This window comes from Polyodon spathula, chromosome 14 (assembly GCF_017654505.1).
Source record: "Polyodon spathula isolate WHYD16114869_AA chromosome 14, ASM1765450v1, whole genome shotgun sequence".
Classification (NCBI taxonomy): Eukaryota; Metazoa; Chordata; class Actinopteri; order Acipenseriformes; family Polyodontidae; genus Polyodon; species Polyodon spathula.
In genome coordinates, this window is record NC_054547.1 from 34,495,172 (window position 1) to 34,518,974 (window position 23,803).

At 37.8% G+C, this 23,803-nt stretch overlaps 1 protein-coding gene across 2 annotated transcripts in view; it reads left to right on the forward strand.

Annotated features, from left to right (window-relative positions):
• kcnab1a (potassium voltage-gated channel subfamily A regulatory beta subunit 1a) overlaps window positions 1–23,803 on the forward strand; it is a 52,395-nt gene that overhangs the window by 14,700 nt on the left and 13,892 nt on the right. For both annotated transcript variants that reach the window (XM_041271038.1, XM_041271039.1), the window contains exons 2-4: window positions 13,370–13,413; window positions 21,115–21,152; window positions 22,696–22,775. In XM_041271038.1, coding sequence (XP_041126972.1) covers window positions 13,370–13,413; window positions 21,115–21,152; window positions 22,696–22,775 — 162 coding nt within the window. The remainder of the gene's footprint in view (window positions 1–13,369; window positions 13,414–21,114; window positions 21,153–22,695; window positions 22,776–23,803) is intronic.

A 23,803-nucleotide genomic window follows, 5' to 3' on the forward strand; every position in this document is an offset into this window, starting at 1 on the left:
TAACATATTGAATTACCGCTTTGTAGTTTTACTGACACAAATGGAAAAATGTGACATTTTAAAATCTAACATGAAATACTGAACTACTTTGGCTTCCGGTAGAATGTTGTGTTATCATTTTGTAGTTTATTTGATTACACTATGTTTAATAAAATATTTAAATTATGTTCGTAGTTGTTTGCTTTTCATGTTTCAATCCTAAAATTCTAAGTGATGCAAAACTATTTTCCACAGCTGTATAATAGGCAATGCATTTATCTAATTTGCTTGATGTATGTATCTGTGTGTGTCAGTGGCTTCATTTGTGTTTGGGTCCACAGTCGTAGTCGATGCACCGTCACTGTCATCTTTGTCAGCTTTTTTAGCCTTCTTAAAGAAGTAGTTTGTAACAGAAGACATTCCAACTGCTCTTTGCATTCCATCAAGTGGACTATTGACTGAGTCAGACAGTTGTGCGGGAGATGTGAGTCATATGGCTTAGCTTGTCTATTCTGTTCTGGCTCGACTACACCACTGGTAATATGTAAGGGTCATATTATAGTTCTGTTGTAACATGAACAACATCTGCTAATATTGGGAATCCAATAATACTCTCAAATCAACCTACTTTTGTGGACACTTGATGTTTCTCATTTTTTATAGCAGGAAATCTGTTGTACTAAATCCAAAGGTTAGCGTTTAGGTTATTTCAATGAATATGACGGTGTTGGTCAAGTTTATACAATAGATCCTCAGTTAGATTGAGACCAGGAAGTTGGGCAGGCAGATACAAGGATGGTTATTGGGTTCCCCAAGCTAATCCCTGATACCTGATGGGATGTACTTTTAAAGAGAAATGTAACTGATATTTGTATGCTGGGTGGTGTATTTCACCATCACCATCACTCAATACAGTTGATTTACGTCATGCTGTATTGGACAGGCAGCACTGTCCCACGCTTTGGAAAGCAGATAGTGCCAAATGCCTTTGGAGACCTTCCAACATCTTATAGACCCATGACATTTGGTTGTTTTATATCTGTGAAAGTTCTAACTAAAATCTTGTAGAGCAGAGCTGTTTCTTTTAGCTTAGCAGATGCACACACTGCAGTCTCTTATCAAGATGGACGTATTATTTACTACAAAGCAAGTGAAGAGGAATCACTAATGATCCTATCACTGGCCCAATTATGAAATTCTATATTAACCCAGTTACCAAGGGAAACCATGTCCCCCATGATCCACCTTGTCAACCTTACCAGGTATTTAAAGATGTGCTGGTAGCATCAGACACATCATTCAACCCAAATAGTATGTTTTCAGATTGTATCTAATTGCATTCTCATTTTGTTTTGTTTTTTGGAAAATGAATGGATACACAAAACCGTGTCTTCAACACAAATGCAGGCTTAAAGATCATCAGTGAGAGGGAAACTATCTGTGATCATAATACTCTCATTTCAATTTGTGAAGAATATTCCTTTACCAAACAAAGCACCTACAAGCTTGTTTCTCCCTAGTGTAGAGAAATATAAAGTGGCTATTGAAAGATTAACAGGCTTTACACCCTTCCACTTTTTAAATATTAAAAGAGGACTAAACCAGCCATTTTAGTTACTTTCAAAGACAGAAACACACTAAAGAGACTCTCTCACACAGTTTTAGATTTTTCCTCACAGCCTGTTCATTTTTACCATGGCGATTAATTAGATTTCCCACCATTTTTAAATCAATTTGATTAGACCCTGCATTTAGAACTACACATGTACCCAAACTGTATAGGGTTTCAATACTGTGTTCAATCACAACATCAGCTTTTATGACCTTGATATACGAGGAAAGCATTTGAATTTGTATTTTATTTCAATCCCTTTTCACAAGTCTTTATTGATCTTTCAAAGGGCGCTTTGAGTACATGCATCCAAGATGCTTATAACTGCAATAACGTTAGTTTAATCAATACACTGGTTGTAAGCCTCTGCAGTGAATTTTTTTTTCTATTCCCTTTGCAGGACCCCAGTCAAGGTAATCCTTGTTTTATTGCATAGTATCACACAGGGGTGGAATAGGGACTGGTTAAAATCCACAGGTTTCTCGGCAAGTACAATTTGCCAATTAATAAATTAATAGTGTGCTTCGGAAAAGGGAAATACATTCATTTCTTAATTTCCATCGCCCATACTGTGGGTGATTTTGAAGATTAGAAATAATTAAAGGCTGTGTTTTTCACCCAGACCCTCACAGCAAGGAAGATTATCCCAGCAGCACAACGTCTGAAAGTCCTTTAACAACCTCTCTTCGTTATTTATAATAATGTTAAAGAAACATCCTGATGTTTGTTTTTTTTTAACTTTTTTAACTGGCTAAACTGAACATTATCGAATATAATGATTACTCAACATTGTATATTCAGCACGAACAGCAATGCCTCTTGCTGTTTCCATGACGACATAAATTATTATTGTTTTTTTGTTTTTTTTTTACACCACCAAGTTTTAATAGGCAGTAGTTAAAGATTCTTAAGGTACAAAACGCAAGGTTTGATTCTTTAGTATTTTTGATGAATAAAATATTACACACACAAATGCCACACACGCACACCCAAACCTTATTGAGCTATAAATAATGTTTGTTCGCCATGAAAGGTTGCATTTTTATTTTTGCCAAGGATAAATTAGAGGAAAGCGGTTAGACATGTGCTAAAAATGGCTGAGCTGTAAAATGAATATATTAAGATAATCCTCATTTTGTAAACCTAATCAGCTCAAAAGCTTTATGCTGTTAGTAGTTTCAAGTACCCATGGTGGGGAATGTCAGTGTGGAAGCAATAATAATACTTTGAAGCAATAGTAATCAAGGAGGAAGTCCATTGGTTTATTCTGCCACAATAAATCAAAAACATTGTCTAGTTCCTTTTCACAAAATACTGTAGATGGGCCTCTAATATAGTTTGTTCATGTGTACTGATGTCTCCCATATTGAATCCTGGCTGAACTATTTTCTTTTCTGTTTTGTTGTATATATCTTACCCCCAGCTCTGCAGACTACATGTAACAGAGTCTGAGAGCATGACTGGATTCTTCTTCCCCCGGGGAGTCAATCTGAACATGGTGTGCAAACCTGATAGATGAAAGACAATGCTCTGGAAATGGGTTGGAAATAAATCAATATTGATTAATTCACGAGAGCAAGATTTTAAATACTGCTTTAGCTTTAGCTTTGTGAACAAGCCCATTTTCTGGAAGGGGGCTGTAAAAATGTCTATTGGGATTGAAAATACTGTATATGAAAAAATACATAGAAACACACAACCTTAACAGGTGGTTTTAAATAAAGATGTTTTGGTTAAAGGGTTAAACCAAGTTTGGTTTAAGGAATGCTTGAAGGGATCTTTTGAAGTCTTAGATTATCTTATATTATGTGCTGCTACTCAAGAAGCATTTGATGATAGCAGGCTTTCATTTAAAAAAAAAAGGTATTGAATTTACATTAGCATCCAACTCGAGTACATCCTGAACCTCTTTCTGCCAACATTTATCCCAGGTCAGGCTGAATCTGAATTCCTCAGCCTCTTTTTCTGAAGTGTAGCCAGAACATGTTTATCTCCGCTGTCTCAGGAGCTGTGTCAAAATAATTGACAATGTTATCTGAAGGTTAGACTTGGCATTGCAACTTCGGAATAACAAAAAAAAAAGCTGATTTCAAACCCCACAAAAGTTCAGATCACCTGCCCTCAAGTTTGATTGAATGGTGGAGCTACACTGCAATCTAACAGCTGACACATTAATATGAATCTTTCACTGAAGAACTTTTCTTGTACGTGAAAAACACCTGAGAAGGGAAACGTTCTTTTAAGTCAAATGAAGCATTGCTCAGTAATTGAAATGGCAGTGGGTGTTGGAGGTGGAGAAAGGGAGGGGGAGGGGGGGGGTCAGACATTGAGGCTGAAGCAAATGGGTTTAGAGATGCTTTTAAAGCCTAGAAACAAAGCAGTTGGGCACAAGATTCAAAGCAATTAAGATGAGGTGATGAGGTAGGGTATCAATTACTGCCTAATTAAATTCAGGGTCATTATCAGATCTGACAAATGAGTTACAGGCATGCAAGCAGTTCTTTACAGGATGTAGTGTAATAAACATAACAACTACATCATTGAAAGCAAGTCTGGAGATAAGGGTCAAAGTAAGCTATGTTGTTGTGTTTGGAAACTAGGTTAGTGCGTTGTGAAGTAGCCATGCGGTGCACTTAAATGTATCGCAGTGGTAGCAAGGAAAATTATCTACACTTATATAAAGCAAATTAGTTTTGCTGTCTTTTGAGAATAAAGGCTGATTCTTACTGTGCTCATAAGCGAATATTGCTGAGTAAGTCTGCCGCAGTTGGTAATGATGTGAATTTAAATCTATACCATCGCTCAGCTATCTACCAGCGAGTGAAACTGAGCATCCAGAATTGTTTAACTCCTGCCTCTCCTGCATCCACAAGCTTAACCCTAATACAAAAAAAATAATAATTCAAAGCTTTTATTTACTTCCGATGCAAAACCTACCTTGCTCCTTGTATAGTCTGTGGAAGATTGCTCTTTGAAGAATTTGTGCTTTATGTTATAATTCATATAGTTCTAACACCTTGACAGTACATGATTGGGCCGTTTTCTTCTGACAAGGTCAGGGATATCCTGCCAGAAGCAATATAGGTTTACTCTGTTCCCTTTCTGTCCCCCTCACTTTCCTGTCAGTCCCCTAACTCAGCAGGGCTGTTTTACATGACTCAGAAGGTACAGAGATGGAACTTTGTGTCTACAGTACTAAAGACCCCTTTGTGCAATTGTTCACCTATACCAATACATCACTGAGACTCTAATTGATTACACTATGTAACACAATTTTTATTCCTGGGTAGTAAGTGTTATTTCCTAATTGCTTATGCCTCAAAAGTATAGAAAATGGCTATTATTCCCCACAAACTTTGCTTTTGAGACCAGGACAGTGATATTTCAAAATATCACTATTTCCAATGGGAAAATGGGCAAATGTGTGTCTTTTCGTTCACATAAAGTCAGAAAAAAACAACATATGAATCCAAATTAATATGTATTTATACTAAAGTAATACAAAGATGACTACAACATCTTCTGTTTCTTTGTATGCATGGATTTAGTGTTTGTTTTTCACAAACGTGATTTGAATGTTTTGCTTAAAGAATACTTATTTTGTTTGTCTTCTGTAAAATGAGTAATGTGTCCACAACACAGCAGACATTTGAGGAGGATGACATCATTTAACAATAGTTGACTTACGACATGCAGCAATGAATCCAAGAAACAGTCCAAGTGATGTGCATGTCTTGTTGTGATGTGAGATTTCCCATTTTACAATTCTGCTGTAATTGCAGTGGGATTCCTGTAAGGGCTTGTTTGAAATTGGAAAGGAAATTCGTTACATAAGATGCTTTTTATGGTCAGTGTGCTATCTGAGTTATTTTACACTTCACAAATAATAACACCAGTCCTTTTAGTGTTACTAAGTGACTGCTTCATATTTAGATGAATTGCGTGGCTTTGAACAAACACTACAAATGGCTGGATTGTAAACTTTGCTTTGGGCTGTGAGGTCAATGCAGGTGTGTGTAGAGGGTGGGGGTGGAGTTTGTACATTGTGCTATTTTCAACTTGTTTCTGATGATCTAGACAGGCTCCCCTGCCAGGAGTCAGCCTATGGAATCTTCAGTGCTGAAATTAGAACCTTTTCCTTATCCGCTGAACTCCCACTGACAGCTCGGCAAGCACACCTCAATCCTGACCCCAACACCCCCTGCCATTCCCACCTGTGGTTCTCTTGAGCAGAGGCAGGCCATTATAGTAATTATTTGTGTTTGTCGGTTTTCTCAGTATGGTGTGGTTTGATATATCTGTATTGTTCCATATTTTTATATATCGTTTCATGCACTAGTTTAGTAAAGGTCATCATATTTTACTCAGATATGCAAAGGTCTTTTCCTTATCCTCATTTTTGGACCATAGTGAGATATTGCAGTGGATTTTTGCAACCTGCTCTCTGAAATCTTGGAATTAGACCAGTGCCTTAATGGAGCCGCTAATTAAATGTCATCTAGAAAGATTCACTCTTGCTATTTAGAATTGGTGGAGCAGAATTACAATTATTAACTTAACAGAACAATTCAATCCTAACTACCATACATTGCTCAAATGAGCGTATCAACAAAATACATTATTCGGGCAGATTGCTGTGTATATTTCTGTTCAGTTTTGTATTGTACCTAAGTGTAGGCTTTCTGTGGCTTTAAAAACTCATGGCTTACTTAAAGACTTTTTTGTTTGACTAAATAAGGTATTATATCAGTGAATCTTTTCTAGGGGGTTTGGAGTTCATTATGTTTTCACTCGCTCTTAAAGTTTGAGTTTTTTTTTGTTCACTAGTGATATTTTTCTATTCAGGATATGTTGTTTTTACTATGCAAGTCTCATGATAAAGCATCAGATGCTATCGAAAACCTCCATATATGAATACGCATGACAACCTTAACAAACTACATGTGGATTTCTGAACAAAAGAAACAGAATGGTCTTATTATACTGAGCCATGTGCTGTTCATTTATTCAAATAGTTCTTGCAGATATTATATTAATGCATGAGGGGGATAATGCTGTGCAATCCCAGTTTGTCAAAGAATGCTTTAAGTTAAACTCGTTACCACCTTCAGATTCCAGTAAAACAAATAGGAGTTTACCTAACGTACCATCATCTGTACCGGGGGGGGAGGTTTACTGGTACAGAATAAATGAACTGATCAGAGAGCACCATGCTGTACCTTGCTAACTGTGATTATCTATCATTCAAGTATTATCTCAACACATAATGCCCAGATTCAGGTTTTAGTGTGGTAAAATAAACATTAACCATATGTTCATGCAAAAGATGTGAATTTAGAAATGATGTGAAATAATTCCAAAAACTTTGCATTACATTACATGGAAGAACGGGAGAGAATGGGGTGGCACAATAAATGCAATTTTTCTTACTTGTACTGAGGGAGCAGAGATTTTGTAAAGAACAGTATAACACAACCCAATGCAGCATCTCTCTGAACAGTATGTTGTGCCATCTGTTATCATCGTAGGCAGGCTTTTTCTAAAGAAGCCATCCTCTAAGCAAGTGTGCTGTAAATTGTAAAATGCATGCATTACATGCTCAGTCCAAACTCTACTACCATTAAGCTTTTAATGATGAATTGAACAGTAACGAGCAATAAATAATTACTGCTCTTCAAAACTACAATTGAAGCCTGCTAATGACAATAATCTATGCTTGATTCTGGGTAATTTAAGGCGTATATTTGGGCCAACTTGATTTTGACCTAATCAAAAGGTCATTTTGACTACAATCTTGGTTTGTGCTTCGAACATCAAATAGTTTTTACAAGGCACAGGTGATGGAAAATCAAAACCGTAAGCGTTTCAAAAGATTTCAGGCATTTTATCTTTTCAGTCCTTCGGAATCTTAGGAAACCTATTTATGAAATAATAAAAAAGTCCTGTTTAAACTGTCTTGCAAACATCAGATCCTTACTTCAGGATTAATAACATAAATTATATACTGCAGCTGTTGTAAACCGGAACGGACACATGTAAAGGCTGAATTTGTCTGTTTTTTTTCATCTTCCTCTATTTGGCATTCCTCTATTTAAACAAGCAGCTAGACAACTGTGAGATTCAAAGGGTTGGCATTCCTAACAACCTATTAATATTCCCAATCCATCGTCATCATGTGTGCGTACTTAACATGAACTAATCCTATACAAGCATGATAAAAAATACCCCTTCCTAGTTAGACACCCACATGTAATTTATATTAACCTCTCCATTCACTTTTCATGAGTCAAGTGAGCACATTTCTCCTGCGTGATCTACAGTATTGTTTTTCTGTTGTACTCATATGTTGAAAGTTTCCTTTTTATTGCACTCCTTTTTTTTCATAAAAGTGCTTTTTGCATGTACTGTAAATGCTTTTTTAGAGGCTCTAGGATACATCTGCTATAGCCTTTGGAGTCTGTACTGTATACTACCTAGAGTTTACCAAGCAATCATTAATCTTAGCCATTTTGCACTTCTGTTAGCTACAAAGGTCTCAGATGTCCTGTTTAAAAAGAAACATGTTTTAGCATTCGGATGCAGATGCCTAATTCTCGGGTTATCTGTTTGCGTTTGAAGTTTCTGGGTCATTTCACCTGTGTGAAAGCACATTCCTGACTGAAAGCATGTCAGGCATTAAGGGAAGCTGTTGAATGTTTATTGACAGGAAAGAATCCAGTGAAGGGGACAGTTTCACTCTCCAAGTGAAATGAGCCGGAAAGTACAAGACAGTCTAAAAGCACGGTTTGAAAACAGACTTTTCTTTTAACCTAGTGTAGGATCAGGTTTGGATGTTTTCAAGTGAAAATAGTTTGCTGTAACATGTGTTTCTTTCAAAACTGCACACACCAGACCTATGCAAATGATATGCATGCAGTTGTTAGCTGCAATTTACGGGCATTGTAAAGCACTTTCTAACTAATTTTGTATCATTTTAGGTTATAATATCTATAAAAATGTGTTTTATGTTTTATTAGTTTGCATCGATTTCCAGTAGTTTTCATTTTCACATGTGCCCTATTTGAGGATTATTAAAGAATACACTATCAAGGCATATGATATATGAATTAAAGCTTTATGGGGGTCACAGTACTCGTTCCTACCCTTTTAAGCCTCTTACTCGTAAGATGTTGATAACTCGAGCTGAACTGATGGCTTCAAAATAAAAAAATAAAAAAAGGCTTACAATCATCTGAAAGTGGTCTTTGACGGTTGGTCTGGTCTGGTTTTGTGTTTGTTTTTTTGTTTGTTTGTTTTTTTTTAACCCTAATTTCTCTTCCTTCTATATTTTCTGTTGCTATGTGTTTTGCTGCTGCTTTCAGCATGTCCCAGTGATCGAGGGGCTTGTGTGCACTAATAAAGAGGAATAGTTACCTATACGTTGTATGGATATTGACATTGTACACACGTAGGGATACTTAATATTGTACAATCTCTATACAGGTAATCCCCAGTTACTCTTATACAAATGTCCCATAGTGAAAGCATAGCACAGTGTAAGCATTGTAAAGACCAGCGAAGTATAGTAAAGCACATTAATAAACATGGCAAACCAGGATAAACTATGGTAAATGCATAGTATAACCATGGGAGAGGGAAGGTAATGACATGTTTACCTTACAGTGGTACTCAAGAAAACCCTGTAATGCAAAGTGGTGTGATCTTAGCAGGAAAAGAGAGATGGACAGCAAAACAGCATTTACTGTGGAAGGAACCTCTTTTAGCCAATCTGACAGAGCCTTCATCTTCCGACCTCAGGGTCATGAGTCTAAATCTCCCCCCAGCGCTGTGCTGTTTAGTGATCATAGTCATCAAGCTGCAGTATGCTGGAAACCTAGATATACTTCAGGGGAATAGATTTCTTTCCATTTGCCTTCTTTTAATATAATTGACTCCATTTGAAGATAGCAATTTCGCAAAAGCACGGATGTACATGAATTTCCTTGTCTTAGATGAGGTTGATTTATAGGGTGGTAGATAGATCACGTCGCCCCACTCCCAGTCTGCACCTTTGACCTTCAGTGTCAAGCAGTGAGATTTTAGATTTCAATTATAATTCAGCAAATGAAATATTTTTAATAAATGAATAAACCACTTTAACAATGTACATTTTCCTAATTTTATGTACTTAGTGAAGTTGTTTGTCAGCTGCTCATTGTGTAATAACTGACAGTCCATTATTCCCCTGCCTTGTTGATATTTAGCTTTTCTCTTCTGAAAGCTCACAGAAACGCATATGCATAGAATTGTTACATATTTAAGAAGGTTGTTATCAAGTTATAAACCCCTGTTATAAGAAACTAAGACAAGTAGTTGGCTGTTTCATTTTTTTGTTGTTCTCTGTATTTTGCCACCATTTCGAAATTTACATGTGCTGTAGGAACCTGGGGTTTCCTCTTACTCTACAAGACCTTTGGAATAACATTGTGTTCCTTGCAAATGGATAAGATCCAGTATGGGAGTGATCAGTACACTGATAAAGTTGAGCGCACACAAGGAAAAACTATTGAACAGTATCGAAAACTGACGCCAAGGAATTTTATGGGACACTGACTGCAACATGCATTATAACATTTTACAGATATTTGATTTGCCTCCTCATCTCTCAGCTCCAAAGCTGTTAGCCATCTGCCAGTATTGAAGACACAGTAACATTTCAAAAGGAACACAGGGAGCTCATGGGAACTCCCAGGATTAGAACTGACTGCAAGCTGGACGTTATTTACACTTGGGAATCCCTCTGTTTGTATCCATGATGTGTGCTACTCAGATGCAATCTGTAATGTATTGCTGTTTGTCACACCATGGATCGCATTAGCAGCCATGCAATCATTCCCATGTTGTGGAGCTGGAAATGCTGCTGTTAAACCAACGTTTTCTAGTAGCAAAGTCGACACTCAATTATCACAACCCTTCTGGCAACACACATTGGGGGGGAAAGACATTTACGTCATTAGCTTCCTGTTGTTTTCTGAAAGAGAAACTTGAAATAAACAACCCAGGAATTGAATTCAAGGGTGCGTAAGTATTCCCAAATTATTTGTAGTTCTGTAACATTAAAGAGTGTGTTTATCTTTTCAGAAAAAAATGCTGATGACATTTCAGAATAAAAGGCTTTGCAAAATTGCATAAGGATGTATTGAACATACTTATAATTATAGACCAAAATAAAATATGTTTGGATAATCCAATTCCGGATTCTTGCTTTTGAAAAACTGAGAGGCAGTTGCATTAAAAATGCAATTTATATAGTACTCTGCTTATAGCACTGTTATTCTATATAAGCTATGCCTAATTGTAGGGTAAGAACAGTGGCCCACTGAATCAAAGTACTGGTAATTGTTTAACCAAGCTGTGTAATTCTTCACTATATATAGGTTCTCTACATCCCTCTGCACCCTGGCTTTAAAATTCCATTACTCCTCAATAGCCTATTTTGAGAGATTAGCTGTCTGGCCTCTTCTTTACAGGGCACCTCCCTCATTTCATGGACCATGGACCAATATTAAGTCCCCCAAGCACATAACCAAACCATTGGAGAGATTTGGAGTGAGACTCACTTATTTGATTTTTTTTTACGTACATTTTTTGGTCTCACTCCTGAAAGAAAGGAATAGACTATTTATTTATTTTTTTTAAATTTGGAATTGCCCATTGTTTTTTTTACCCCATTTCATCCCCAATTTGAAGTGTCCAATTGAAGAGACCAAGATGAACACACAAGTCCTCCGAAAAGTGTGTCCTCAGCCGTCTGCTTCTTTTCACTCTGCAGGACCGCCATGCAGCTACCTCAAAGCTACAGCGTCAGAGGACCATGCAGCTCTGGGCCTCTTGCAGGCAGGTGCCAGGCAAGTCTACAGGGGTCGTTGGTACGCAGTGAGCCGAGGACACCCTAGCCAACCTAAGCCCTCCCCACCCCGGGCAACAATCGGCCAATTGTGTGCCACCCCCTGGGAACTCCTATCCACGGCCGGCAGTGGAATAGCCTGGACATCTTGCACTCCATGCAGAGTGCCTTTACTGGATGCACCACTCGGGAGCCCCCTAGACTATTCATTTTAATTGGCCTATTCTAAATCTCACTTTTTTAGATGCTCTGCCTTTGCCATGGTCCTGTTTCTGTAATTATAAAATGGTCATGTTCCCATTCAATTCGAAGCTGACCAACAACAATTCTTTTGAGATATGCCTGCCACAGGTCAGGTATTTACTGAGCACTTTATGTCAGAGCTGCCAATGGGAGTAACGTCCTTGGTGCAAGCTCCAGCCCATCAAGCTTGCAGCCGCTCAAAGTCTCCTTCAGGGAGCAGTAAGCAGGCAAGATTCAATGGCTCAGGTTCTGGAGTATCTGGTCAGGCAGCAGGCTTTTCCCCCAGCTCTGCCTCTGGTACCAGCCCTGGGATCGACCCCGCCCTCACATGGTGGTTACCTCAGAGATTGGTACTACTCAAGCTCAGCTTATGGAGCGAGCCTCCAAGTTCTTCCAGGTTCCCTGGGAAGCAGTGCCTGAACAGGCCGCTCTGTTTTCAGAGCGGCGCAGGATTCACCCCCCAGGCCTGGTGTTTCTGTTTTTTCTGCAGGAGGTGCAGTCTTGGCACCGACTGGTTCAAATCCCCATTCGTCCTGCTCACAGGAAATATCTCCGCTTCGCCTTTCAGGGAAGCGTCTTGGAGTTTTCCTTGCTGCCAGTCAGCTTCTCCTTAGCCCTCCACACGTTCTCCAAGTGCATGGATGCCATCCTAGCCCACTTGCAGCTGCAAGGAATCAGGGTGATGAACTACCTGGAAGACTGGTTGATTTGCTCCCAGTCGCAGGACGGAGCAGTGGCCCACATGGCGATCGTGATGATCATCTGGTTAGAGTGGGTCTCACCCTTAACAGTGCCAAAAGCCAGCTGGATTCCCTTACAATGCGAGTCTACCTGTCAGTCGGCAGAGTGGCGGTCATTACCAACTGTCTAACCCTGTTTCAACAGCTATATAATACCTTTGCAAAGTGGCCATTACCATAAAACACCTGACTGCAGATTCCCCCCAGATGCACAACTCATAAATTCAAAGAAGTGATTTAATATGGCATTACCAATCAGAAAAAATCACCTAAAATAGATTTTCTTCATTTTTCAGGAGTTATGAGCTAGAAAATGAGCATTAGTCTCCATCTGTATAGAGACTAACTCAAAGTAAAAGACAGTGATAGTTTGATCAATTGCAGTAAAACAATCGTTCAAATGTGCAGAGACTGGTGCATGCCAGTGCTACCTTTTCTGTGTGTAATTGCATTGACTGGCAAGTGTCAGTACAAAAAAAACACAGTCTATGAGCATAATTTATATGAACCACATGGATTGTGTCAAATCTGTTTAATGGAATCTCATACATTAATAGGCTGAATACGAAATAATGGCTCTCAATAAAGTTGCAAATCTTAGCAATAAAACCGCTGTCTGACACACTCATATATTGAACTGCATTTAATTTTCACAAATGTTCATCTGACACAGTAGGCTGACAGTTGGCCATATTACAGAAAGAAAATCGTTCACAGCTTAAAATGGAAAACTACATTTATTCTAAATATGATAGGATGGAATAGATTTTTGTATTGAGTTATATACGTCAGTACCCCTGACACCTATACATTTAATTGCTCAAGATACGTTAACTGCATTCAGATGTTTTGCACAGGCAAGCCAGGTTTATATTTCTAAGGTTTTTTTTTTTTTCTCTCCTTTTGCAGGAATCTGGGGAAATCAGGACTTAGAGTATCGTGTTTGGGTCTCGGTGAGTAAAATTAATTTAAATTAATTAAAATAATGCTAATTAATTCAGGGCCAAATTTAATTTAAAACTAATTAACCTTTTTAATTGTTTTGTTTGAACACGGTATCTCTGGTAAAGGTTATAGGGAATCTGGTGTACATCTCTCGGGGTTGAGCAAACTACCGAGTTCAGTGTTTATTTTAGTCAAAATGCTACTTGAAAACTGAAAGTGCAATCAATACAGAGCTACTGAAAGTGTATATTCAGAGCCATCTTAATTTATTAAGTCTTAACACTTGCTGGTGCAGGTCAGTTGAACTGGAGTAACATGTCAGATCACAATCAACATTACAATTTTAAATAATTTGAAGGTTTGATTACATTAAACTATTTAATCGGGAGATTGCAATACTTTTATACTAAAACTATACCTAAAAGACAAAGCTAAAATTCCTTTCTCAAAGACTTTCTGGATTTGACTAGAGTAGCAGGGCAGAGGGCTAGACTCGTCTCCACTTGTGGTTTTAGAGTTTTTAACCTCTTATAACCAGGGGACAGAATCAATAACGGCAGTGTATCACACAGCACTGCCTGTTAAACTAGCCTTAACAACATGCGTGGATCTGCCTTGAATCCTACAAGAAAAATGTTTGAGAATCTGAACATCAAAGATGAAATATTTGTAATAATTGCAAATCTCCCTACAGTATGTCCCCATATAGTATGTCTGATCATTTGGCGTCATTGTTTTCAGTGGCTACACTCAATGTGTCTGTGTGACCTAAATAAATGCTACAGTGGAAAATGCTTTTGAATTGCATTCCCAAAGCATAAGGTTAAATCCCAGATGAACTAAAACAAATTAAAAAAATTAAAAATCAAAGTAGAGTAGCTTGTGAACAGTGTATTTAATCCCACCCCCCCACACCCACCCTTCAATATGCAAGCTTTGGTGCTTGCTGCGCACGCATCTGTAACAATTTCTAGATTATTATGTCTGCCGTTATACTCTTCGATTATCTAGATTAAATTGATTGACAGGTCAGTGTTGTGTTTGGCTCTCTGTTTGTTTGTTAATACTCTAGACTAGGTGGCAGGGTTAGTTAAGTCAGGGTTTCCCAATCCTGATCCTCAGGGACCCCTGTGTCTGCTGCTTTTCATTCCAACTGAGTTCTCAATTACTTAATGAAACCCTTAATCGAACTATTCATTAGCTTAGTTAGACCCTTTTAATTGTTTTCAGTTTTTAAACAGGTGAAGATTTCAAGTTAAATACAATTTTATAAGTAACTTGAAATCGGCAACTTTTTAGGAACTGAGAACAATTAAAAAGGTCTAATTAAGCACATTATCAGTTGAATTAAGGGTCTGATTAAGTAATTGAGAACTGAAGTGGAATGAAAACCAGTAGACATAGGGGTCTCCCAGGACTGGGATTTGGAAACCCTGGGTTAAGTAACCTTCACAAGTGGCAAAAGTGCTTTAAACCAAGCATAGCTACCCTCGACTGGTTGTTGATATCTGTGAGGAGAATCTCTTATGGTGCAAACCAATAAACTTCTAACTCATGAACACTAAAATTCACACGGAGCACCACATTTAAAAAAATCAAAACGCCACAAATAATTACAACATCTAAAGCAGCTCCTTAGGTGCCAGTATGTTAAAGGATAGCTGGGAAAACTACATCTACATCAACTACACAGCTGTACCTCTCCCAGAGATGCCATGCACCACAAGGGAATCAACATCCTTAAGGTAATTAATCACTGGCTGTAATGCACAGAAGAGTTTTTTCAGATGGGTTTCCGGAAGCAGCATAATCTTCTGTACATCATGCTGTGTATAACATGCCTGACTGTGCAGCCTTGGGGTATACCTCACTACACAATTAAAACAGCACAGTGGATTAGAATACTTGAACTGCATGCTGCACACTTCTTAATGTAGATAGCCACGTGAAACAGCAGCCAACCAATCATGGCAGAATAAGCAGATATTTAGACAACCTTTTTTGCATATGTATTTCTTTTTTTTTTTTTAGATGTTCAGCAATAGGGGTATGTTAATCAGATGCAGTAATGGAGCACTGCAGTGGCATGTACAGTACACAGAAACAGCAAAGACATCTTCTATTGTTTTTTTTTTAAAGGTGCGTTTTAAAAGATTAATCAACAACCTAGAGAAATCACACTTTGAAATGCTTTCTCTTGTTTTAGCTCCAGCTCATTAATTAGTTCGATCATGCTGCCCCACCTGGGCAATTCTTTAAACTAGAAAATATTTAATTCACACTCCAGAGATGCACAGGAAAATACCACACAGCCTGTCAGCCCTTTCCAACATTTCCAGATCAGGTCCAGCTCCCCTCAATCCCCGAGCCAGCTCAAGGCCAGCTATCTTGGGTTTCTTGCATTGCTCTTCTTGTCCGCCAAATGTGACTCTCTAATTTCAGTTCTGCTATTTTTTTCTTTTCATTTCCTGTTTTTCTCTTTGTCTACCTCTTTTCTGCTCTCTATTATCTCTATTAATTGCAGTGTGCATTTTAAGCTAATTTTTATTTTGCTGATTTGATAAACACTGCTGATTGCTGTACATAAATGTACTTTACAAAATCAATAAAGTTGTTTTTGTTTTTAATGTTTTTTGTTATGATAAACCTCCTTGACCGAACCCAGCTGAGCTAGCAGTGCAGTAAGAACATTATTATGATAGGATTGGTTGTTAAACATTTAAAAAAAAAAAATTATTCCACTTGAACCTGCAAAAGAGAATGATGCAAAACAGATAGAAATAGGTTAACTGGTGAGAGATGTGGTACAAACACTCCTTTTTGCAAGACGGGATCAAAATCCTGTCAGAGAGTCTTGTGGGTAGTGACAAAATATTGCTCTGAAATCTCATAAGAATTGTCTTTTGCTGTCGGTACAACAGTCATTACTTCTATCCCAAAGACCCCAGCAGTGCATTTCAAAGACAAATCACTGCACTTGAAAACGTTGCTGAATGTGTCACTCAAGGTTGTTTTAAAAAATCAATTTTATCTGCTTGTTATGTTTTTTGCAGCCAACGCAATATCGTTGTTTAGCTGCACCTGAGAATGCAGTGAAAACGAAAGCAGCCATATTTAGCTGGAAACGAGGTATTCTCAGCACAGCTAAGATTTTAGTTTTGGTTTGAAGGCAGCAGGAGGTTAACCTGATTTTTATTTTTGCTTGACAGACTCCCTTATGCAGGGTGACTTACAGAGGCAACAAGTTATTACAATATAGCTGAGAGATTACAATACAGCTAAGAAAAATCAATACAGCTTTTTTGTTTGGGGATTTTCTTAGTTTCTGTTTGCACATTTTTTGTCAAATGAAACCGTTTTTGCAGTTATTGTGCACAGTGTGTTTGTTTCTGTAGGTTGTATGCACATGTGCTTTGTATTTGTAGTGTATATGTGCAACTACTATTATAAACTGCCTTGCTTCACTCGGCACCATACATTCTCAGTCTTGGCTACATTGCTCTGCTCAAACCCCGGGGAGATATTTGATGTGTTCAGAGTTTTATTTGATTTAAATCATGTTTATAGTGTAAACTATTCCCTGTGACGCCAGACCTTTGGTACTTGCTTGTCCACCCGAAGTTGGGCCCCAACCAAATCTCCATTCTTAGCTATGCCCCTGCAGATAAGTATAGTTTTATGGTACCTTTTATATTGCTTCTGAAACGAAGTAGCATGCTCATATTTACAAAGCTTACACCAGAAAATGAAAAAAGAAAGATTATATGAATGCATAAAACACACACACATAATGCTAATACGTGCTTTTTCAAACATCATTCCTAAAACTTTCAAGTTGCAGGGCATTCGTGTTTAGCTTTAGAGGTTCTTAAACATGATGTGAGTTTGAGCAGGGGATCTGTCAGCAAGCTTGGATTAAAGGCCTTTGCACACTGTATCTGTTACGCCATTTAGAATGCGTCATTGAAAAAGATGTCCGTCAGTACATTGCAAACTAGATGCTTCAATATCGTACTTCAGAGCGCTGATGTGCAGTGGAGGCTTTGTAGTAAATATATCTAGTTTCAGTATTTAAAAAAATTAAATAAATACAATTCTGTTAATTCTTACATAACTTTGAACACAAAAAATGTTAAATGTAGTATAAGATTAATAATCAGCAAACCCTGATGGAAAACGTTTTCTAATTATTACGTTTTTACTAGACTACAATAATGCTGTTACATGAAAAAAATAAATAAATAAAATTACACAACACAGTTGTCATAGCATCAGGAACCATATGACCAATATTTCATTTTTCAAACACTCGCTCCTGTAATAAATATATCTAAAAGTTGGGAAGCTAGCAATGAGCTACCGAAAATACTTTCCATCATTTTCATGTACTGCCCCTCTTTTGTGACTGTTAAGCCCTGGCCGCTCTTGCCCGGTCACTCTTCTTTCTCTGATATGAGTCTCCAGGTTAGGCCCTTGTTTCTTTACTTCCTCGACTACAATTGAAATAAAAAGTATGTGCTTGTAATAACTTATACTGCGCAAAATCCATACATGCCCAAGTCCACGGCAATGTCTTTCCATATGTGTTCTTTTTTTTATTTACAAAGTCTTTGTAATCTTTGTAGGATTTATCATAAAGTAATTTCTGTTTGGCGGCACAGACAATTAGAGTTCCCATTTTGTTCAGGGCACTGCAAGAGCCCACATGTCTTCCTTCCCAGTTGTTTATCATTGGTCAATGTGATTTTTAACGCACGTCAAATCGGATTAAATCAAATTTGTTTCGATTCTAAAATTGACGTAGCACCGTTGTACAACAATTACAGACTCAGTGCGCAAGATGCAATAGGGAATGCACATGATCGTTTTTTTGCTGTTTAGGTGCACAATGAATTCGGATGTGTTATCGGATCCAGTGTTCAATGGCCTTTAAGACTGAGACATTGCAGTCGCCTCAAGAGATTGCTGGATAAGAGGATATTGATGAGTTCAGGGAAGGTCAGGTCATGATAACTCTTATTTAAAAAGAAAACACAATTGTTTCCAGTATATGTGTTAGGAACTGCTAAGCTGTAACTTTTCACTAAAATACAGTCCTCCATTCTTTCTCACCACCAAGCCATATGCCTCTTTTTGCCTAGGATCTTATAGTTTGAAAATGTTGGCAAACTACTGGCCAGCCCTGGTGGACAAAAGCCAGACCTGCAGTTGCCTGATCAAGCTTGGTGTCTAATTAGTGTGGGTCACTCTAATGCATGAGGCTAAGCCAGCCCTGCCAATTTTCCATCTTCGACACATCAGGGTGGACCTTGTGGAATCCCCATCCAAGTTCTGCAACTTGGCATAGCCAGGCGCAAACATGTACTCTCATGACTGCATGACTCACCCTGCACATGATGTGATATTTCCTATAGTTTATTTATTTATTTTTTTTATTGTGTGTCTGATTGTGTGTGTATGTGTGTGTGTGTGTTTTTTATATTTAAAAACAGAACAGGTGCTTTTTATGATCTGTACTCATCTTCAAGCGGCAGAGATTAGTCCCTTGTAGTGTTTGTAAATTGGCACTGTCAAGTGGTAGAAAATGACCTTTTCAGTGTTGAATGCAGAGAAGACAGCTCAGAGCTATTATTATATAATACAGGACCCTTCGCAATGACAATTTAAAAGCAACCTTGTATTAGGATTCCTTCAGACACTCGACATTTATGAGGGTTAGTAATATTAATATTTGTTCTTCGTTGCTTGGGGACAATGCAGCTAATTCTAATGAAGTAAGAAATTAGATTTTATCACTTAAGATGTATTGCTATTTTTACACAGTTAAGGGTGTTGTTAAAATGACCCTACTATCCTGGACCTAGATGTTTTTTTTATTATTATTATTATTCTTTCAAATGCCAGGTACTTGCTTTCCCAAACGCAAGGTCACAACAATATTAGCAGTTTGATTGATTGTGTTGCAAAATACAGCATAAATTCAAATGAAAATTCAATCTGAATCTCTTTTTAAAAACATAATGATGTCCTACACAGTTTAAAGCACATAATATTGATTCAGCTTATTTGTGCAGCATGTATGCACAACCTGAGATCTTGATTCAGTTCTGGACAGCTCAGCCAGATCTTTGGAGTCAGACTTTAATCCAGAAGAAAAAAAAGCACAACAAACTAGTCTGCATAACAAAATAGACCCTTGGGGATCATTGAACAAGAATCTTCATCGCAGGCATGAAATGAAAACAAATCTACAATGTCTTAAGCACCACAGCACATTCATTTCCATTTAAATGTCTACTTTTCCACCTTGGCAAACTGTGCTCTGCTTCCATTACTTATTGCAGATAACCTTTGATGATGATGCCGGTAATTCTGATAGAACTGGAAGCAGTTATAATGAACTGTACCCTTGGGTGGACTGCTCAGTCCACTCGGCAATCTTCCAGTCCACTTCTTGACATTGCTCACGTCTTCCCTTTTATAGTAACCTTTCTCTCAATTGAAACCCATCACTGCATTGTGCTCTAGGCTTTCTCCATTCCTTCAGAACACCTACTGTTTGTAACTTTTACCTTCACCGTGGAACCCTCATTCACAGTATATATTTACAAGCCTGATAAGATTTCAGCATAATGTCAATTCATTTTGAATGCAATTCATTTAAAAACAAACTGCATAAAACCAGCCACCATCAGACAACACCCAGCAACTGTGTGTTCTCCAAAGCAACATTGTTTTCAGTAGATTGATAGGCAAGTCAAAAACATCCAGCAAGCCAACTGGAGTTTAGTCTGTTTCAGTGGGCATATTGAATTAAAATGAATAGGCTATTGATGCAATATTCTTGTCGTGAGTGGGCGAGGACAAGAACATTAAAATTGATCATTTATCCTGGTAGCTCAGACCACAATTAGATTAATGCCAACATCCTTACCCAAGATGGAGCAGGACATCTCCGGGAGACAAGCATGTCCCATAAAATGTCATCTTTGTGCACATCAGCCAGAGGATATGAAAAGCTATTATATTCTAGTAATGCACTTTTTTTTTTTGTTGTAGTGTACCATTTGTAAATCCATTTCAAGATGTAAACTATGATTGCATTCCCTCAAGGCTGAACGTTTGGGAAGTCCCTTCCATTACAGCTCTGTCAGTTTTGATTCTGTTCAATCAAACAGTCCTCTTGGGGCTCAGCGTTACTTAACTAATGGAGTAAAGGACAAAGCAACGGAAGCCTGTAGGTGCAAATCCCAGCTTAGACACAGAATCACTGAATGTAGGCATGTGTACAAGCAGAACCCTAGTACAGGAGTGGCAGCCCTCATCCTGGAGAGCCACAGTCCAGCTGTGTTCCCCTATCCCTCTAGAAAGCTGTCCAAATACAGATGTTAAAGGGAGTGTGATTTTACAGATTATTTTTAATGGATTGCGTTGAAATAAAAGATTACTGAAGATCTGGTATATTGATAAAAAGAACACAGTGTGTATGCTGCTGTAGAGGCAGTAATTGAAAACGATTCCATTTCAAATCAGAACCAAGGTAAGGTGCCGCCTTTTGTTTCAGAAAAACATTACAGATGCATAAACGCATAAGCATAGCGTCTTATATTGTTAGATAATATGAAAACAAAAATACCCAACGACTCGGAGATAAACATGAAAAACATGTTAACCACAGGTTTTTTGTTTTGTTTTGTTTTTGTTTTAAGGAACTTGGGTTACATTTGGAGGTCAGATTTCAGATGAGGTAAGAGCGATTTTATAATTTATACATTTTAAAAGGCTTAATATGTTTTGATGTTTTCTGTATATCTAACAGACTCCACACACATCTGGAAACAGTTGCTGGAATCAAATAATCTTGTAAAAATATGAATCCTGTGAACGGTATCAACTAACAGTCTGTCTGCTTCAGCATACATTTTTTTGTTTGTTTGTTTGTTTTTAACAAGCTGTTCTGTGGTATTTAGTGGTACTAAAATATGAGGGGGTCCAAAAGCCCTATTCTTCAGCTCTGGATGGCTGAGTTACTGTTTCATTGATATGAACATGCCTTGTGTCTCTGAACAGGAATATCTCCCTAAAATGTTAAATCAAGGTTAAACCGTCTGTTTTGACAAAACGCGCTGCAGTAAGTGTCATTTATCTTCACCGTGAGAAGAATATGAAACCACCCAGCTGTGAGTCACTTCCCTAATTCAGTGGCCTTCAGAAAATCGTTTACATGCTTGTCACCTTACTAAAGTATCAGTAAAACAACTACCTGTGTTTGGTTAACATCTGTATTTCTTCGCTGTAGGGGTCAGGTTTCACATGCTTTGATTAGCTGGTTTCATTTTTCATTTCAGATTTTACTCCTGCAATTTTATTTCTCCTTCTGTGTGCAAATAAATAAATAAATAATTCCTTTAGATTCAGTGACCAGTATACAGTAGTATAAACTCGGGTCGTTACTGTTTTGTTGAGGAAGGTATGCTAACAGCTGTCAGGATCATATGGTGATGTTAGTTAAGCTGGAGGCGAGATTCATATGCAGATGGTTGCACAGTGTCAGTCTGGGTCCATAAGCAGTTGGGAATATCACTCCAGGCAAGGTTCTTATATAGTTTATTGCATTAATTGAGTTTACATTGCTCCCACTGCGAGATGATGAAGAACCAGCTCACTGGGCTGCTACAGTGTAGCTTTCATTATAACAGAATGAATCCTGCATTCTATTTAAAATAGACGAAGACTTGGAAAACTCTTTGTACAGAATTGTGTTATAGAAGAGTGTGTTTATTTCTCCTTCCATAAAACACATATATTGAGAGAGTGAGTGAGAGATTTGCATGTACTGTACATTGTCCAGTCATCTCATTTCTGATTACTTCCCTCCCTAACACACAAACACTACATACTGTACTCACAAACTATCTCTCTCTCTCACACACGCACACACACTCAATTTTTAATGAATAAGGAATCATATTTCCTATGTGTTTGGTTATACAGGTTTTATTTTTTGAATTTTTGAAATACGATGTTGGAGTGACACAACAAATTCACTTAGGAGCCTCGCAATAATCCGTACCATAAAAAATGATCTAAACAAATATATTTCAAGTCGACATTGCTCAGGGGTCATGACTGTGAGGTAATAGATTCCTGTTGATCAAGAAGAGAAAGAAGATTGGAGCACTTTCAGTGCAGCAGGTCATCAATCTCGGTATAGCTCAGAAACATTATAGTGACCCAGGACGCTCCGTTCAAGAGAGCTCAACAATCACTTACTTGTTGCTTTTTCACAGGTGGCTGAACAGCTAATGACCATTGCGTATGAAAACGGAGTCAATCTTTTTGATACAGCGGAGGTCTATGCAGCTGGCAAGTAAGTGGGATACATCATTAAAAGTTGGTTTAAACAGCAAACTTCAGACCATGCCTGGCTTATTTTAATAAATATCACATCAGTGGTTTAACCTTGAAAATCTGAAAATTATTCAAGCTTGTAAGATTTGAAACATCCTTGAATATATTTAAATATGCTGTATATATAAAAAATACACATGCAAAAACATGAAGGACCTACAATTTGTAGTTTCAGAAGAAATAAAATTAGATAATGTAGAGAAGGGTAAAGGAAAATAAATGGATACATAGACTCAATACCATGATGCCTGAGTGTTTTAACTAGAAAGAAATAGTATATTGCTACATCACAAACAATGCAGTAAATTACATCACAAACACATTAATAGAAGTAAATAGAAATAAGTGAGTATAGTTGCCATGGCATCAAAAGCATACAAGTATCTCTGCTGTTTTTCAAACACACTTCCCCTTGACAAAGGTATGTGCACCCACATGTTGGGAAGTAAGCGCTTTTGAGCAAAAGCTTTTATATTTTGGATTTTATCACCTGTGAAACGAGGTGAGGTTAAAAGCGCTAAGGCCATGAACGCAGACGAGCCAGGCTTTCTTGCACTGTGCATGATGCTTGCTAGCAGGGTGAGCGGTTTCCCCTGCCATGTTACACTGGTTAGTAATAATATTACAATCTGGTGAGTGGGTTCTATGAAACAAACCATTAGACTTTCTTTATTTAGTTTTAAGACCCACTGGGTATCGTAGTAGATGGGAACTATCCCGCATATCCTTGAATGTGATTAATATGCAATATTTTTATAGCACTGTAAATTAATTAATTAAATTGTCTCCTTCAGAGCAGTATAAAAAGACTACATCTTTAAGGAAGCAGGTGAAATACAGAGTTCCAGTGTGTACTCGGCAGCTCCCTTCACGTACTTCAAAGATGAGTCGTGTTTGCCATGGGCCTGTCAGTTTGTATAATGCGTTACACGGCCTTTTGTTTTCACAAAGCCTACGCAGTGTTGTGAATAATGAGATACTGTGTTG